This window comes from Oncorhynchus clarkii, unplaced genomic scaffold (assembly GCF_045791955.1).
Source record: "Oncorhynchus clarkii lewisi isolate Uvic-CL-2024 unplaced genomic scaffold, UVic_Ocla_1.0 unplaced_contig_13468_pilon_pilon, whole genome shotgun sequence".
Classification (NCBI taxonomy): domain Eukaryota; kingdom Metazoa; phylum Chordata; class Actinopteri; order Salmoniformes; family Salmonidae; genus Oncorhynchus; species Oncorhynchus clarkii.
The window spans coordinates 495,001-515,000 of NW_027257940.1; the positions used below are offsets into that span (position 1 = coordinate 495,001).

At 47.1% G+C, this 20,000-nt stretch overlaps 1 protein-coding gene across 2 annotated transcripts in view; it reads right to left on the bottom strand.

The window, feature by feature from the left end:
* Positions 1–20,000, bottom strand: part of LOC139394124 (xylosyl- and glucuronyltransferase LARGE1) — a 153,088-nt gene that overhangs the window by 25,472 nt on the left and 107,616 nt on the right. For both annotated transcript variants that reach the window (XR_011629803.1, XM_071142155.1), the window contains exons 7-10: positions 11,980–12,084; positions 9,479–9,591; positions 3,206–3,331; positions 2,119–2,274 (exon numbers count right to left, since the gene is read on the bottom strand). Coding sequence is in view for 1 of the 2 variants with exons in the window: in XM_071142155.1 (XP_070998256.1) it covers positions 2,119–2,274; positions 3,206–3,331; positions 9,479–9,591; positions 11,980–12,084 (500 nt within the window). In the remaining variant the exon portion in view is untranslated. The remainder of the gene's footprint in view (positions 1–2,118; positions 2,275–3,205; positions 3,332–9,478; positions 9,592–11,979; positions 12,085–20,000) is intronic.

A 20,000-nucleotide genomic window follows, 5' to 3' on the forward strand; every position in this document is an offset into this window, starting at 1 on the left:
TCTAGACATGGAGCTGGGAGGGATACAGGGGACTAGACATGGAGCTGGACTGGGATGGATACAGGGAACTAGACATGGAGCTGGGAGGGTTACAGGGAACTAGACATGGAGCTGGACTGGGATACAGGGGACTAGATATGGAGCTGGACTGGGAGGGATACAGGGAACTAGACATGGAGCTGGACTGGGAGGGATACAGGGAACTAGACATGGAGCTGGGAGGGATACAGGGAACTAGACATGGAGCTGGGAGGGATACAGGGAACTAGACATGGAGCTGGACTGCGAGGGATACAGGGAACTAGACATGGAGCTGGACTGGGAGGGATACAGGGAACTAGACATGGAGCTGGGAGGGATACAGGGAACTAGACATGGAGCTGGGAGGGATACAGGGGACTAGACATGGAGCTGGGAGGGATATAGGGAACTAGACATGGAGCTGGGAGGGATACAGGGAACTAGACATGGAGCTGGGAGGGATACAGGGAACTAGACATGGAGCTGGGAGGGATACAGGGAACTAGATATGGAGCTGGGAGGGATACAGGGAACTAGACATGGAGCTGGACTGGGAGGGATACAGGGAACTAGACATGGAGCTGGACTGGGAGGGATACAGGGAACTAGACATGGAGCTGGGAGGGATACAGGGGACTAGACATGGAGCTGGGAGGGATACAGGGGACTAGACATGGAGCTGGACTGGGAGGGATACAGGGGACTAGACATGGAGCTGGACTGGGAGGGATACAGGGAACTAGACATGGAGCTGGACTGGGAGGGATACAGGGAACTAGACATGGAGCTGGGAGGGTTACAGGGAACTAGACATGGAGCTGGGAGGGATACAGGTGACTAGACATGGAGCTGGACTGGGAAGGATACAGGGAACTAGACATGGAGCTGGACTGGGAGGGGTACAGGGAACTAGATATGGAGCTGGGAGGGATACAGGGAACTAGACATGGAGCTGGGAGGGATACAGGGAACTAGATATGGAGCTGGGAGGGTTACAGGGAACTAGACATGGAGCTGGGAGGGATACAGGGGACTAGACATGGAGCAGGGAGGGATACAGGGAACTAGACATGGAGCAGGGAGGGATACAGGGAACTAGACATGGAGCTGGGAGGGATACAGGGAACTAGACATGGAGCTGGACTGGGAGGGGTACAGGGACCTAGACATGGAGCTGGGAGGGATACAGGGGACTAGACATGGAGCAGGGAGGGATACAGGGAACTAGACATGGAGCTGGGAGGGAAACAGGGGACTAGACATGGAGCTGGACTGGGAGGGATACAGGGAACTAGACATGGAGCTGGGAGGGATACAGGGGACTAGACATGGAGCTGGGAGGGATACAGGGAACTAGACATGGAGCTGGGAGGGATACAGGGGACTAGACATGGAGCTGGGAGGGAAACAGGGGACTAGACATGGAGATGGACTGGGAGGGATACAGGGAACTAGACATGGAGCTGGGAGGGATACAGGGGACTAGACATGGAGCTGGGAGGGAAACAGGGGACTAGACATGGAGCTGGACTGGGAGGGATACAGGGAACTAGACATGGAGCTGGGAGGGATACAGGGGACTAGACATGGAGCTGGGAGGGATACAGGGACCTAGACATGGAGCTGGACTGGGAAGGATACAAGGAACTAGACATGGAGCTGGTAGGGATACAGGGGACTAGACATGGAGCTGGGAGGGATACAGCGACCTAGACATGGAGCTGGTAGGGATACAGGGGACTAGACATGGAGCTGGGAGGGATACAGGGAACTTGTTTTTTAAATTATATGAGGAAATACTATTCCATTTTATTTGGAATGGCAAGCCAGACAAGTTAAACTGACATATTTATATAGATTAAACTGACTCTAGATCAGTATTGGTGAACCTACATTCTCAGGGCTGTATTTAAACTGACTCTAGATCAGTATCGGTGAACCTACATTCTCAGGGCTGTATTTAAACTGACTCTAGATCAGTATTGGTGAACCTACATTCTCAGGGCTGTATTTAAACTGACTCTAGATCAGTATTGGTGAACCTACATTCTCAGGGCTGTATTTAAACTGACTCTAGATCAGTATAGTTCCACATACGTTTTCGCTGTTGTGGTCTGTCTCGCTGGGGCAGCCGAAGAGTTCTCGTCTCAGGAGGTTTCCGTCGTACTCCAGGAAGGTGAGGTACAGGTTCCTGAAGAATTCTACATGCTTGTTCTTCACTCTCAGCTTCTTAGGAGAGTTCCAGTGGATCACCTGTAGGGGAGGAAAGGGGAGAGAGAGAGGGAGGAAGGGAGGAAGAGGGAGAGAGGGAGGGGGAGAGAGGGAGGGAGGGAGGGAGGAAGGGGGAGAGAGGGAGGGAGGGAGGAAGGGGAGAGAGGGAGGGAGGAAGGGGGAGAGAGGGAGGGGGAGAGAGAGAAAGAGAGGGAGGGAGGGAGAGAGAGAGAGGGAGGGAGGAAGGGGGAGAGAGGGAGGGGGAGAGAGAGAAAGAGAGGGAGGGAGGAAGAGAGAGAGGGAGGGAGGACGGGGGAGAGAGAGGGAGGGAGGACGGGGGAGAGAGAGAGGGAGGGAGGACGGGGGAGAGAGAGAGGGAGGGAGGAAGGGGGAGAGAGAGAGGCATAGAGTGAGATGGTTAGATTGAGGTTCCTGAAAAGCGCTAAGTGCCTGTTCTTCACAACAAGTTCCAATGAATCACTTGTAGTGGGGGAGAGAGAAGGAGGGAGACAGAGAGACAGAGATGACAGGCCAGTCAGAGAGACAGAGATGACAGGCCAGTCAGAGAGACAGAGAGAGATGACAGGCCAGTCAGAGAGACAGAGAGAGATGACAGGCCAGTCAGAGAGACAGAGATGACAGGCCAGTCAGAGAGACAGAGAGAGATGACAGGCCAGTCAGAGAGACAGAGAGAGATGACAGGCCCGTCAGAATCAGAGAAATGACAGGCCAGTCAGAGAGACAGAGAGAGATGACAGGCCCGTCAGAATCAGAGAAATGACAGGCCAGTCAGAGAGACAGAGAGAGATGACAGACCAGTCAGAGAGAGTAGAAGCATCTGGAAGGAGCAAGGGGCATGATGCCCGACATTACTCTGCTGTCACACACACACACACACACACACACACAAACACAACGGACAAAGACGGTGTGTGGAAACAGCTGCCATCTGTGTGTGAGATGCTCAACTCACCTTGAGGTCTGAAACATCCTTGTAGCACTTCTCCGAACGGGTGTGGTCTGACAGCTGAACGTTCCAGAAGCAGGGCAGCTGGTGAACCAGGAAGGGGTTCTGTTTGATCACGGCGTTGAAGATGTCCTGCAGACACACACACAGATCAGACCTTAGTTTAGATAACAGATACAGAGATCAGACCTTAGTGTAGATAACATATAGAGAGTTCAGACCTTAGTGTAGTTAACAGATAGAGAGTTCAGACCTTAGTGTAGTTAACAGATAGAGAGATCAGACCTTAGTGTAGATAACAGATAGAGAGTTCAGACCTTAGTGTAGATAACAGATAGAGACTAGACCTTACAGATCAGACCTTAGTGTAGATAACAGATAGAGAGTTCAGACCTTAGTGTAGTTAACAGATAGAGAGTTCAGACCTTAGTGTAGTTAACAGATAGAGAGATCAGACCTTAGTGTAGATAACAGATAGAGACTAGACCTTACAGATCAGACCTTAGTGTAGATAACAGATAGAGAGTTCAGACCTTAGTGTAGATAACCGAGAGAGATCAGACCTTAGTGTAGATAACAGATAGAGACTAGACCTTACAGATCAGACCTTAGAGTAAATAACAGATAGCGAGTTCAGACCTTAGTGTAGATAACAGATAGAGACTAGACCTTACAGATCAGACCTTAGTGTAGATAACAGATAGAGAGATCAGACCTTAGTGTAGATAACAGATAGACTAGACCTTACAGATCAGACCTTAGTGTAGATAATAGATAGAGATCAGACCCTTAGTGTAGATAACAGATAGACAGATCAGACCTTAGTGTAGATAAAACATAGAGAGATCAGACCTTACAGATCAAACCTTAGTGTAGATAACACATAGAGAGATCAGAGCTTAGGGTACATAACAGATATAGACTAGACTTTACAGATCAAACCTTGTAGATTACCGATAGAGAGACCAGACCTCAAGATAACATAGACAGGGGGGACATGATCCAGATAACATAGACATGGAGGGGGACCTGATCCTAGATCATAATGAATCAGATAACATAGACAGGAGGGGGAGCCCCTGATCCTAGATCATAATGAATCAGATTACATAGACGAGGGGTGAGGGGGGCTGATCCTAGATCATAATTAATCATATTAAACTCTTCACCATAGGTGAAACAGACACGGTCTTGGTACTGTTGTGGAAATTCATACCGATAGAGACTTTGTCATTTCTTCAAACAATCATCTTTATTCATTATCGATTAATTATGCTAATAATGAGACGAGTCAAGCCAACACTCTGGACTGTTGGGCCGATCAGCCAAACCTGATAATGTAAACCAGAGATCTTATAGAGGACATCTAAAAAAATGCTTAGTCATGGCTGGTTCCACCCCTCCCATGCTGATCGGGGGGCATCATCAAGACACTTTGGTTCCTCTGCTGGTTATCTACACAGGATGTTGTTGTACCCCCAACCCGGCTTCCTTTCCCAGATGCCAGGATGATGAGACAGTGAGGGACTGTTCTAAACTCCTCCAGGCTAACTCTACAGTCACACACACCTCTTGTCTCCAGGCTATCTCCAGTCACACACACCTCCTCTTGTTTCCAGGCTATCGCCAGTCACACACACCTCCTCTTGTTTCCAGGCTGTCTCCAGTCACACACACCTCCTCTTGTTTCCAGGCTGTCTCCAGTCACACACACCTCCTCTTGTTTCCAGGCTATCGCCAGTCACACACACCTCCTCTTGTTTCCAGGCTGTCTCCAGTCACACACACCTCCTCTTGTTTCCAGGCTGTCTCCAGTCACACACACCTCCTCTTGTTTCCAGGCTGTCTCCGGTCACACACACCTCTTGTTTCCAGGCTAGTGTAGTATTGGTATAGTCTCTGGTTCAGAGACAGTATTTGACTAGGTTTTCTCTGACTGAGATCTTGCTCTAACAGAGACAGTATCGGACTAGGTTTTCTCTGACTGAGATCTTGCTCTAACAGAGACAGTAATGGACTAGGTTTTCTCTGACTGAGATCTTGCTGGATCAGAGACAGTATTGGACTAGGTTTTCTCTGACTGAGATCTTGCTGGATCAGAGACAGTATTTGACTAGGTTTTCTCTGACTGAGATCTTGCTGGATCAGAGACAGTATTTGACTAGGTTTTCTCTGACTGAGATCTTGCTGGATCAGAGACAGTATTTGACTAGGTTTTCTCTGACTGAGATCCTGCTGGTTCAGACCGTGTATATTCTCCTAATAGGAGACATTATAAAGCTTGTTGTTATCCTCATAATGAACGGCGTGGTAAAGAGGAGGGAACAGCTGATTGGAGAGTTGAACAGAACACTAAAACACCAAACTACAATACATTCCAGAACTACAATACATTCCAGAACTACAATACATTCCAGAACTACAATACATTCCAGAACTACAATACATTCCTGAACTACAATACATTCCTGAACTACAATACATTCCAGAACTACAATACATTCCAAACTACAATACATTCCAGAACTACAATACATTCCAGAACTACAATACATTCCAGAACTACAATACATTCCTGAACTACAATACATTCCAGAACTACAATACATTCCAGAACTACAATACATTCCAGAACTACAATACATTCCAGAACTACAATACATTCCAGAACTACAATACATTCCAGAACTACAATACATCCCAGAACTACAATACATTCCAGAACTACAATACATTCCAGAACTACAATACATTCCAGAACTACAATACATCCCAGAACTACAATACATTCCAAACTACAATACATTCCAGAACTACAATACATTCCTGAACTACAATACATTCCTGAACTACAATACATTCCAGAACTACAATACATTCCAGAACTACAATACATCCCAGAACTACAATACATTCCAAACTACAATACATTCCAGAACTACAATACATTCCAGAACTACAATACATTCCAGAACTACAATACATTCCAGAACTACAATACATTCCAACTACAATACATTCCAGAACTACAATACATTCCTGAACTACAATACATTCCTGAACTACAATACATTCCAGAACTACAATACATTTCAGAACTACAATACATTCCAGAACTACAATACATTCCAGAACTACAATACATTCCAGAACTACAATACATTCCAGAACTACAATACATTCCAGAACTACAATACATTCCTGAAATACAATACATTCCAGAACTACAATACATTCCTGAACTACAATACATTCCTGAACTACAATACATTCCAGAACTACAATACATTCCTGAACTACAATACATTCCTGAACCACAATACATTCCTGAACCACAATACATTCCAGAACCACAATACATTCCTGAACTACAATACATTCCAGAACTACAATACATTCCAGAACTACAATACATTCCAGAACCACAATACATTCCTGAACTACAATACATTCCAGAACTACAATACATTCCAGAACTGCAATACATTCCTGAACTACAATACATTCCAGAACCACAATACATTCCTGAACTACAATACATTCCTGAAATACAATACATTCCAGAACTACAATACATTCCAGAACTACAATACATTCCAGAACTACAATACATTCCAGAACTACAATACATTCCTGAACTACAATACATTCCAGAACTACAATACATTCCAGAACTACAATACATTCCTGAAATACAATACATTCCAGAACTACAATACATTCCAGAACTACAATACATTCCAGAACTACAATACATTCCTGAACTACAATACATTCCTGAACCACAATACATTCCTGAACCACAATACATTCCAGAACCACAATACATTCCTGAACTACAATACATTCCAGAACTACAATACATTCCAGAACTACAATACATTCCAGAACCACAATACATTCCTGAACTACAATACATTCCAGAACTACAATACATTCCAGAACTGCAATACATTCCTGAACTACAATACATTCCAGAACCACAATACATTCCTGAACTACAATACATTCCTGAAATACAATACATTCCAGAACTACAATACATTCCAGAACTACAATACATTCCAGAACTACAATACATTCCAGAACTACAATACATTCCAGAACTACAATACATTCCAGAACTACAATACATTCCAGAACTACAATACATTCCTGAACTACAATACATTCCAGAACTACAATACATTCCAGAACTACAATACATCCCAGAACTACAATACATTCCAAACTACAATACATTCCAGAACTACAATACATTCCAGAACTACAATACATTCCAGAACTACAATACATTCCAGAACTACAATACATCCCAGAACTACAATACATTCCAGAACTACAATACATTCCAGAACTACAATACATTCCAGAACTACAATACATTCCAGAACTACAATACATTCCTGAACTACAATACATTCCAGAACTACAATACATTCCTGAACTACAATACATTCCAGAACTACAATACATCCCAGAACTACAATACATTCCAGAACTACAATACATTCCAGAACTACAATACATTCCAGAACTACAATACATTCCAGAACTACAATACATTCCTGGACTACAATACATTCCAGAACTACAATACACCCCAGAACTACAATACATCCCAGAACTACAATACATCCCAGAACTACAATACATTCCAGAACTACAATACATTCCAGAACTACAATACATTCCAGAACTACAATACATTCCAGAACTACAATACATTCCAGAACTACAATACATTCCAACTACAATACATTCCAGAACTACAATACATTCCTGAACTACAATACATTCCAGAACTACAATACATCCCAGAACTACAATACATTCCAGAACTACAATACATTCCTGAACTACAATACATTCCTGAACTACAATACATTCCAGAACTACAATACATTCCAGAACTACAATACATTCCTGGACTACAATACATTCCAGAACTACAATACACCCCAGAACTACAATACATCCCAGAACTACAATACATCCCAGAACTACAATACATTCCAGAACTACAATACATTCCAGAACTACAATACATTCCAGAACTACAATACATTCCAGAACTACAATACATTCCAGAACTACAATACATTCCAACTACAATACATTCCAGAACTACAATACATTCCTGAACTACAATACATTCCAGAACTACAATACATCCCAGAACTACAATACATTCCAGAACTACAATACATTCCTGAACTACAATACATTCCTGAACTACAATACATTCCAGAACTACAATACATTCCTGAACTACAATACATTCCAGAACTACAATACATCCCAGAACTACAATACATTCCAGAACTACAATACATTCCAGAACTACAATACATTCCAGAACTACAATACATTCCTGGACTACAATACATTCCAGAACTACAATACACCCCAGAACTACAATACATCCCAGAACTACAATACATCCCAGAACTACAATACATTCCAGAACTACAATACATTCCAGAACTACAATACATTCCAGAACTACAATACATTCCAGAACTACAATACATTCCAACTACAATACATTCCAGAACTACAATACATTCCTGAACTACAATACATTCCAGAACTACAATACATCCCAGAACTACAATACATTCCAGAACTACAATACATTCCAGAACTACAATACATTCCAGAACTACAATACATTCCAGAACTACAATACATTCCAGAACTACAATACATTCCAGAACTACAATACATTCCAGAACTACAATACATTCCTGAACTACAATACATTCCAGAACTACAATACATTCCAGAACTACAATACATTCCTGAACTACAATACATTCCTGAACTACAATACATTCCTGAACTACAATACATTCCAGAACTACAATACATTCCAGAACTACAATACATTCCAGAACTACAATACATTCCAGAACTACAATACATTCCAGAACTACAATACATTCCAGAACTACAATACATTCCTGAACTACAATACATTCCAGAACTACAATACATTCCAGAACTACAATACATTCCAGAACTACAATACATCCCAGAACTACAATACATTCCAGAACTACAATACAATCTAGAACTGTATTTAGTAAACATTTAAATGACAACATGGTAAACGTGCCGGCCGTTAATATGAGCAGCAGCTCTTAAATAAAACCCTTGGTGTTTCATTACCATAAAATACTGACGTGTGAAATGTGATAATCCAGACGTTTTAATGGTGAACTTCAAGTAGTTCAATACAGGGTGTGTTTATGATTCTGTGTGTGTGTGTGTTACCTGGTCAGCCAGTGATGTAGACAACATGCTCATCAGTTCTCTCTCTGCTGTCAGTCTCCACATCTGTTCCCACCGCAGCTTCCTCAGTCGGTCCAGCAGCAGCAAGATCACACCTGGGACAGAGGTCACATGACTTAACAGTCCCAATCAGCAGGTGAGACATTACCTGAATTAACAGGTTAGACATGACCTGAATTAACAGTAATGTCTAACTGAGGTAGCAGAGGGAACAGTCTATGACTTGGGTGGCTGGAGTCTGACAATTTTTAGGTTCTTCCACTGACACCGCCTGGTATAGAGGTCCTGGATGGCAGGAAGCTCAACATATTCGCATCACATTACTTCCTGTGTTACTGAACTCATCTGTTGAAGACGCCATTATTGCCAAATGCATTAGATAGAGCAGCAATATGGTTTGCTGCTCTGCCTCTCTCTGGGGGCTGAATGGCACCCTATTCCCTATGGGCCCTGGTCAAAAGTAGTGCACTACATTGGGAATAGGGTGTCATAGGGCCCTGGTCTAAAGTAGTGCACTACGTAGGGAATAGGGATGTAGTATTCCCTATGGGCCCTAGTCTAAAGTAGTGCACTACGTAGGGAATAGGGAGCCATAAGGCCCTGGTCTAAAGTAGTGCACTACGTAGGGAATAGGGTGAATATAGCACCCTTTGAGACCCAGACTAACTCTAGCTGTGGAAGATCATCAGGGTGGAGAGAGAGATGGTTTGTTAGTTCCAGTCCAAGACATTATTCACTCTGTCTCTGTCCCCAAGAAGAGAGGAGGCAGTTTGTTCCAGTCCAAGACATTATTCACTCTGTCTCTGTCCCCAAGAAGAGAGGAGGCAGTTTGTTCCAGTCCAAGACATTATTCACTCTGTCTCTGTCCCCAAGAAGAGAGGAGGCAGTTTGTTCCAGTCCAAGACATTATTCTCTGTCTCTGTCCCCAAGAAGAGAGGAGGCAGTGTGTTCCAGTCCAAGACATTATTCTGTCTCTGTCCCCAAGAAGAGAGGAGGCAGTTTGTTCCAGTCCAAGACATTATTCTCTGTCTCTGTCCCCAAGAAGAGAGGAGCCTGAAGTAATACTTCTGTTATTGGTGAGAAAACTTACAGGCAGCTCAGGCAGCGACAATAAAGTTAGTCATTATCATTGTGAATAAAGTTAGTCATTATCATTGTGAATAAAGTTAGTCATTATCGTTGTGAATAAAGTTAGTCATTATCGTTGTGAATAAAGTTAGTCATTATCATTGTGAATAAAGTTGGTCATTATCATTGTGAATAAAGCTAGTCATTATCGTTGTGATTGTGAATAAAGTTAGTCATTATCATTGTGAATAAAGTTGGTCATTATCATTGTGAATAAAGTTAGTCATTATCGTTGTGATTGTGAATAGCGTTAGTCATTACCTGTGTGGATAATGTTAGTCATTATCATTGTGAATACATTTAGTCATTATCGTGGTGAATAAAGTTGGTCATTATCATTATGAATAAAGTTAGTCATTATCGTTGTGAATAAAGTTAGTCATTATCGTTGTGAATAAAGTTAGTCATTATCATTGTGAATAAAGTTGGTCATTATCATTGTGAATAAAGCTAGTCATTATCATTGTGATTGTGAATAAAGTTAGTCATTATCATTGTGAATAAAGTTGGTCATTATCATTGTGAATAAAGTTAGTCATTATCGTTGTGATTGTGAATAGCGTTAGTCATTACCTGTGTGGATAATGTTAGTCATTATCATTGTGAATACATTTAGTCATTATCGTGGTGAATAAAGTTGGTCATTATCATTATGAATAAAGTTGGTCATTATCATTGTGAATAAAGTTATTCATTATCATTGTGAATAAAGTTGGTCATTATCATTGTGAATAAAGTTGGTCATTATCATTGTGAATAATGTTAGTCATTATCATTGTGAATAACGTTAGTCATTATCATTGTGAATAACGTTAGCCATTATCATTGTGGAAACAGTTAGTCATTACCATTGTGAATAAAGTGAGTCATTAACATTGTGAATAAAGTTAGTCATTATCGTCGTGAATAAAGTTAGTCATTATCATTGTGAATAAAGTTAGTCATTATCATTGTGAATACAGTTAGTCATTACCATTGTGAATACAGTTAGTCATTACCATTGTGAATAAAGTGAGTCATTAACATTGTGAATAAAGTGAGTCTTTATTATTGTGAATAAAGTGAGTCATTATCATTGCGAATAAAGTTAGTCATTATCGTGGTGAATAATGTTATTCATTATCATTGTGAATAAAGTTGGTCATTATCATTGTGAATAAAGTTGGTCATTATCATTGTGAATGATGTTAGTCATTATCATTGTGAATAACATTAGCCATTATCATTGTGAATACAGTTAGCCATTATCATTGTGAATAAAGTTTATACAACAGACGTCTCAAAGGGAAGAAATTACCTTTTTTATTTCATATAGAAAATCCACCGACTGTCCCCCCTCTCTGTGTGTCTCTCACCTGTATTGAAGCCCCTCTCCAGGGCGGGCCAGGGCCGGTGATTCTTCCACAGGTTCCCCAGGTACCAGTCACTCTGGTTCTCCACCAGACCTAGAACCTGCTGACCTAGAACACAGAACACTCAGGTTACTATGGTTCCCCAGGTACCAGTCACTCTGGTTCTCCACCAGACCTAGAAACTGGAAAAGAGAGACACACAGGTTACTACCAAGGGCTGCTCTATAGAAGAGTAATGTCTCATTATCATAATTAATGGAGTCAGCTGTCAAACAACACTCAGATTACTACCAAGGGCTGATCTATAGACAGATCTATAGACATATAGATGCATAGAGAACACACAAACAATGCTGCACCATAGAGTAGCATTGGATCGTTATAACAATCACCCACCAGAGGGCGCTATGGAGTCAGCTGCTCAACAAGCTGTTAGTAGAGCCCATCCACTGACGTTGAATCAATTGCAAGAAATAAAGAGAAATGAATGGTGCCTTTTGAGCAAGACAATCTGCTCACATTGAGTTAAAGCTGATTGAGTAGATGAAGGTAAGAACAGAGAGAGAGGTGGAACATCTAGTCATGAAAGAGAGGAGGGGTCGTGGAGTACAGGAGCTCAGGGAGGACTGGAAGGGGAGGTATCATCTTGGAGGAAAGGAGAGGGAGGTATCATCTTAGAGGAAAGGAGAGGAATCATCTTGGAGGAGAGGGAGGGATCATCTTGGAGGAGAGGAGAGGGAGGGATCATCTTGGAGGAGAGGAATCATCTTGGAGGAGAGGAAAGGGAGGGATCATCTTGGAGGAGAGGAGAGGGATCATCTTGGAGGAGAGGAGAGGGATCATCTTGGAGGAGAGGAGAGGGAGGGATCATCTTGGAGGAGAGGGAGGGATCATCTTGGAGGAGAGGGAGGGATCATCTTGGAGGAGAGGGAGGGATCATCTTGGAGGAGAGGGAGGGATCATCTTGGAGGAGAGGAGAGGGATCATCTTGGAGGAGAGGAGAGGGATCATCTTGGAGGAGAGGAGAGGGAGGGATCATCTTGGAGGAGAGGGAGGGATCATCTTGGAGGAGAGGGAGGGATCATCTTGGAGGAGAGGGAGGGATCATCTTGGAGGAGAGGGAGGGATCATCTTGGAGGAGAGGGAGGGATCATCTTGGAGGAGAGGGAGGGATCATCTTAGAGGAGAGGAGAGGGATCATCTTGGAGGAGAGGAGAGGGAGGGATCATCTTGGAGGAGAGGGAGGGATCATCTTGGAGGAGAGGGAGGGATCATCTTGGAGGAGAGGGAGGGATCATCTTGGAGGAGAGGGAGGGATCATCTTGGAGGAGAGGGAGGGATCATCTTGGAGGAGAGGGAGGGATCATCTTGGAGGAGAGGAAAGGGAGGTATCATTTTGGAGGAGAGGAGAGGGAGGTATCATTTTGGAGGAGAGGAATCATCTTGGAGGAGAGGAGAGGGAGGGATCATCTTGGAGGAGAGGAGAGGGAGGTATAATCTTGGAGGAGAGGAGAGGGAGGTATCATCTTGGAGGAGAGGAGAGGGAGGTATCATCTTGGAGGAGAGGAGAGGGAGGGATCATCTTGGAGGAGAGGAGAGGGAGGTATCATCTTGGAGGAGAGGAGAGGGAGGTATCATCTTGGAGGAGAGGAGAGGGAGGTATCATCTTGGAGGAGAGGAGAGGGAGGGATCATCTTGGAGGAGAGGGAGGGATCATCTTGGAGGAGAGGAGAGGGATCATCTTGGAGGGGAGGAGAGGGAGGGATCATCTTGGAGGAGAGGGAGGGATCATCTTGGAGGAGAGGAGAGGGAGGGATCATCTGGAGGAGAGGAGAGGGATGATCTTGGAGGAGAGGAGAGGGAGGGATCATCTTGGAGGGGAGGAGAGGGAGGGATCATCTTGGAGGAGAGGAGAGGGAGGGATCATCTTGGAGGAGAGGAGAGGGAGGGATCATCTTGGAGGAGAGGAGATGGATCATCTGGAGGAGAGGAGAGGGATGATCTTGGAGGAGAGGAGAGGGAGGGATCATCTTGGAGGGGAGGAGAGGGAGGGATCATCTTGGAGGAGAGGAGAGGGAGGGATCATCTTGGAGGAGAGGAGAGGGAGGGATCATCTTGGAGGAGAGGAGAGGGAGGGATCATCTTGGAGGAGAGAGGGAGGGATCATCTTGGAGGAGAGGAAAGGGATCATCTTGGAGGAGAGGAGAGGGAGGGATCATCTTGGAGGAGAGGGAGGGATCATCTTGGAGGAGAGGAGAGGGATCATCTTGGAGGAGAGGAGAGGGATCATCTTGGAGGAGAGGAGAGGGAGGGATCATCTTGGAGGAGAGGGAGGGATCATCCTGGAGGAGAGGGAGGGATCATCTTGGAGGAGAGGGAGGGATCATCTTGGAGGAGAGGAGAGGGAGGGATCATCTTGGAGGAGAGGGAGGGATCATCTTGGAGGAGAGGGAGGGATCATCTTGGAGGAGAGGGAGGGATCATCTTGGAGGAGAGGGAGGGATCATCTTGGAGGAGAGGGAGGGATCATCTTGGAGGAGAGGGAGGGATCATCTTGGAGGAGAGGGAGGGATCATCTTGGAGGAGAGGAAAGGGAGGTATCATTTTGGAGGAGAGGAGAGGGAGGTATCATTTTGGAGGAGAGGAATCATCTTGGAGGAGAGGGAGGGATCATCTTGGAGGAGAGGAGAGGGAGGTATAATCTTGGAGGAGAGGAGAGGGAGGTATCATCTTGGAGGAGAGGAGAGGGAGGTATCATCTTGGAGGAGAGGAGAGGGAGGGATCATCTTGGAGGAGAGGAGAGGGAGGTATCATCTTGGAGGAGAGGAGAGGGAGGTATCATCTTGGAGGAGAGGAGAGGGAGGTATCATCTTGGAGGAGAGGAGAGGGAGGGATCATCTTGGAGGAGAGGGAGGGATCATCTTGGAGGAGAGGAGAGGGATCATCTTGGAGGGGAGGAGAGGGAGGGATCATCTTGGAGGAGAGGGAGGGATCATCTTGGAGGAGAGGAGAGGGAGGGATCATCTTGGAGGAGAGGAGAGGGAGGGATCATCTTGGAGGAGAGGAGATGGATCATCTGGAGGAGAGGAGAGGGATGATCTTGGAGGAGAAGAGAGGGAGGGATCATCTTGGAGGGGAGGAGAGGGAGGGATCATCTTGGAGGAGAGGAGAGGGAGGGATCATCTTGGAGGAGAGGAGAGGGAGGGATCATCTTGGAGGAGAGGAGAGGGAGGGATCATCTTGGAGGAGAGGAGAGGGAGGGATCATCTTGGAGGAGAGGAGAGGGAGGGATCATCTTGGAGGAAAGGAAAGGGATCATCTTGGAGGAGAGGGAGGGATCATCTTGGAGGAGAGGGAGGGATCATCTTGGAGGAGAGGAGAGGGATCATCTTGGAGGAGAGGAGAGGGATCATCTTGGAGGAGAGGAGAGGGATCATCTTGGAGGAGAGGAGAGGGAGGGATCATCTTGGAGGAGAGGGAGGGATCATTTTGGAGGAGCGGAGAGGGAGGGATCATCTTGGAGGAGAGGAGAGGGATCATCTGGAGGAGAGGAGAGGGATCATCTTGGAGGAGAGGGAGGGATCATCTTGGAGGAGAGGAGAGGGAGGGATCATCTTGGAGGAGAGGGAGGGATCATCTTGGAGGAGAGGAGAGGGATCATCTTGGAGGAGAGGAGAGGGAGGGATCATCTTGGAGGAGAGGGAGGGATCATCTTGGAGGAGAGGGAGGGATCATCTTGGAGGAGAGGGAGGGATCATCTTGGAGGAGAGGGAGGGATCATCTTGGAGGAGAGGGAGGGATCATCTTGGAGGAGAGGGAGGGATCATCTTGGAGGAGAGGAAAGGGAGGTATCATTTTGGAGGAGAGGAGAGGGAGGTATCATTTTGGAGGAGAGGAATCATCTTGGAGGAGAGGAGAGGGAGGGATCATCTTGGAGGAGATGAGAGGGAGGTATAATCTTGGAGGAGAGGAGAGGGAGGTATCATCTTGGAGGAGAGGAGAGGGAGGTATCATCTTGGAGGAGAGGGAGGGATCATCTTGGAGGAGAGGAGAGGGAGGTATCATCTTGGAAGAGAGGAGAGGGAGGTATCATCTTGGAGGAGAGGGAGGGATCATCTTGGAGGAGAGGAGAGGGATCATCTTGGAGGGGAGGAGAGGGAGGGATCATCTTGGAGGAGAGGGAGGGATCATCTTGGAGGAGAGGAGAGGGAGGGATCATCTGGAGGAGAGGAGAGGGATGATCTTGGAGGAGAGGAGAGGGAGGGATCATCTTGGAGGAGAGGGAGGGATCATCTTGGAGGAGAGGAGAGGGAGGGATCATCTTGGAGGAGAGGAGAGGGAGGGATCATCTTGGAGGAGAGGAGAGGGAGGGATCATCTTGGAGGAGAGGAGATGGATCATCTGGAGGAGAGGAGAGGGATGATCTTGGAGGAGAGGAGAGGGAGGGATCATCTTGGAGGGGAGGAGAGGGAGGGATCATCTTGGAGGAGAGGAGAGGGAGGGATCATCTTGGAGGAGAGGGAGGGATCATCTTGGAGGAGAGGAGAGGGAGGGATCATCTTGGAGGAGAGGAGAGGGAGGGATCATCTTGGAGGAGAGGAAAGGGATCATCTTGGAGGAGAGGAGAGGGAGGGATCATCTTGGAGGAGAGGGAGGGATCATCTTGGAGGAGAGGAGAGGGATCATCTTGGAGGAGAGGAGAGGGATCATCTTGGAGGAGAGGAGAGGGAGGGATCATCTTGGAGGAGAGGGAGGGATCATTTTGGAGGAGCGGAGAGGGAGGGATCATCTTGGAGGAGAGGAGAGGGATCATCTGGAGGAGAGGAGAGGGATCATCTTGGAGGAGAGGGAGGGATCATCTTGGAGGAGAGGAGAGGGAGGGATCATCTTGGAGGAGAGGAGAGGGATCATCTTGGAGGGGAGGAGAGGGAGGGATCATCTTGGAGGAGAGGGAGGGATCATCTTGGAGGAGAGGAGAGGGAGGGATCATCTTGGAGGAGAGGGAGGGATCATCTTGGAGGAGAGGAGAGGGATCATCTTGGAGGGGAGGAGAGGGAGGGATCATCTTGGAGGAGAGGGAGGGATCATCTTGGAGGAGAGGAGAGGGAGGGATCATCTGGAGGAGAGGAGAGGGATGATCTTGGAGGAGAGGAGAGGGAGGGATCATCTTGGAGGGGAGGAGAGGGAGGGATCATCTTGGAGGAGAGGAGAGGGAGGGATCATCTTGGAGGAGAGGAGAGGGAGGGATCATCTTGGAGGAGAGGAGATGGATCATCTGGAGGAGAGGAGAGGGATGATCTTGGAGGAGAGGAGAGGGAGGGATCATCTTGGAGGGGAGGAGAGGGAGGGATCATCTTGGAGGAGAGGAGAGGGAGGGATCATCTTGGAGGAGAGGAGAGGGAGGGATCATCTTGGAGGAGAGGAGAGGGAGGGATCATCTTGGAGGAGAGGAGAGGGAGGGATCATCTTGGAGGAGAGGAAAGGGATCATCTTGGAGGAGAGGAGAGGGAGGGATCATCTTGGAGGAGAGGGAGGGATCATCTTGGAGGAGAGGAGAGGGATCATCTTGGAGGAGAGGAGAGGGATCATCTTGGAGGAGAGGAGAGGGAGGGATCATCTTGGAGGAGAGGGAGGGATCATCCTGGAGGAGAGGGAGGGATCATCTTGGAGGAGAGGGAGGGATCATCTTGGAGGAGAGGAGAGGGAGGGATCATCTTGGAGGAGAGGGAGGGATCATCTTGGAGGAGAGGGAGGGATCATCTTGGAGGAGAGGGATCATCTTGGAGGAGAGGGAGGGATCATCTTGGAGGAGAAGGAGGGATCATCTTGGAGGAGAGGGAGGGATCATCTTGGAGGAGAGGGAGGGATCATCTTGGAGGAGAGGAAGGGGAGGTATCATTTTGGAGGAGAGGAGAGGGAGGTATCATTTTGGAGGAGAGGAATCATCTTGGAGGAGAGCAGAGGGAGGGATCATCTTGGAGGAGAGGAGAGGGAGGTATAATCTTGGAGGAGAGGAGAGGGAGGTATCATCTTGGAGGAGAGGAGAGGGAGGTATCATCTTGGAGGAGAGGAGAGGGAGGGATCATCTTGGAGGAGAGGAGAGGGAGGTATCATCTTGGAGGAGAGGAGAGGGAGGTATCATCTTGGAGGAGAGGAGAGGGAGGTATCATCTTGGAGGAGAGGAGAGGGAGGGATCATCTTGGAGGAGAGGGAGGGATCATCTTGGAGGAGAGGAGAGGGAGGGATCATCTTGGAGGAGAGGAGATGGATCATCTGGAGGAGAGGAGAGGGATGATCTTGGAGGAGAGGAGAGGGAGGGATCATCTTGGAGGGGAGGAGAGGGAGGGATCATCTTGGAGGAGAGGAGAGGGAGGGATCATCTTGGAGGAGAGGAGAGGGAGGGATCATCTTGGAGGAGAGGAGAGGGAGGGATCATCTTGGAGGAGAGGAGAGGGAGGGATCATCTTGGAGGAGAGGAGAGGGAGGGATCATCTTGGAGGAGAGGAAAGGGATCATCTTGGAGGAGAGGGAGGGATCATCTTGGAGGAGAGGGAGGGATCATCTTGGAGGAGAGGAGAGGGATCATCTTGGAGGAGAGGAGAGGGATCATCTTGGAGGAGAGGAGAGGGATCATCTTGGAGGAGAGGAGAGGGAGGGATCATCTTGGAGGAGAGGGAGGGATCATTTTGGAGGAGCGGAGAGGGAGGGATCATCTTGGAGGAGAGGAGAGGGATCATCTGGAGGAGAGGAGAGGGATCATCTTGGAGGAGAGGGAGGGATCATCTTGGAGGAGAGGAGAGGGAGGGATCATCTTGGAGGAGAGGGAGGGATCATCTTGGAGGAGAGGAGAGGGATCATCTTGGAGGAGAGGAGAGGGAGGGATCATCTTGGAGGAGAGGGAGGGATCATCTTGGAGGAGAGGAGAGGGAGGGATCATCTTGGAGGAGAGGAGAGGGAGGGATCATCTTGGAGGAGAGGAGAGGGAGGGATCATCTTGGAGGAGAGGAGAGGGAGGGATCATCTTGGAGGAGAGGAGAGGGAGGGATCATCTTGGAGGAGAGGAAAGGGATCATCTTGGAGGAGAGGAGAGGGAGGGATCATCTTGAAGGAGAGGGAGGGATCATCTTGGAGGAGAGGAGAGGGATCATCTTGGAGGAGAGGAGAGGGATCATCTTGGAGGAGAGGAGAGGGAGGGATCATCTTGGAGGAGAGGGAGGGATCATCCTGGAGGAGAGGGAGGGATCATCTTGGAGGAGAGGGAGGGATCATCTTGGAGGAGAGGAGAGGGAGGGATCATCTTGGAGGAGAGGGAGGGATCATCTTGGAGGAGAGGGAGGGATCATCTAGGAGGAGAGGGAGGGATCATCTTGGAGGAGAGGGAGGGATCATCTTGGAGGAGAGGGAGGGATCATCTTGGAGGAGAGGGAGGGATCATCTTGGAGGAGAGGGAGGGATCATCTTGGAGGAGAGGAAGGGGAGGTATCATTTTGGAGGAGAGGAGAGGGAGGTATCATTTTGGAGGAGAGGAATCATCTTGGAGGAGAGGAGAGGGAGGGATCATCTTGGAGGAGAGGAGAGGGAGGTATAATCTTGGAGGAGAGGAGAGGGAGGTATCATCTTGGAGGAGAGGAGAGGGAGGTATCATCTTGGAGGAGAGGAGAGGGAGGGATCATCTTGGAGGAGAGGAGAGGGAGGTATCATCTTGGAGGAGAGGAGAGGGAGGTATCATCTTGGAGGAGAGGAGAGGGAGGTATCATCTTGGAGGAGAGGAGAGGGAGGGATCATCTTGGAGGAGAGGGAGGGATCATCTTGGAGGAGAGGAGAGGGAGGGATCATCTTGGAGGAGAGGAGATGGATCATCTGGAGGAGAGGAGAGGGATGATCTTGGAGGAGAGGAGAGGGAGGGATCATCTTGGAGGGGAGGAGAGGGAGGGATCATCTTGGAGGAGAGGAGAGGGAGGGATCATCTTGGAGGAGAGGAGAGGGAGGGATCATCTTGGAGGAGAGGAGAGGGAGGGATCATC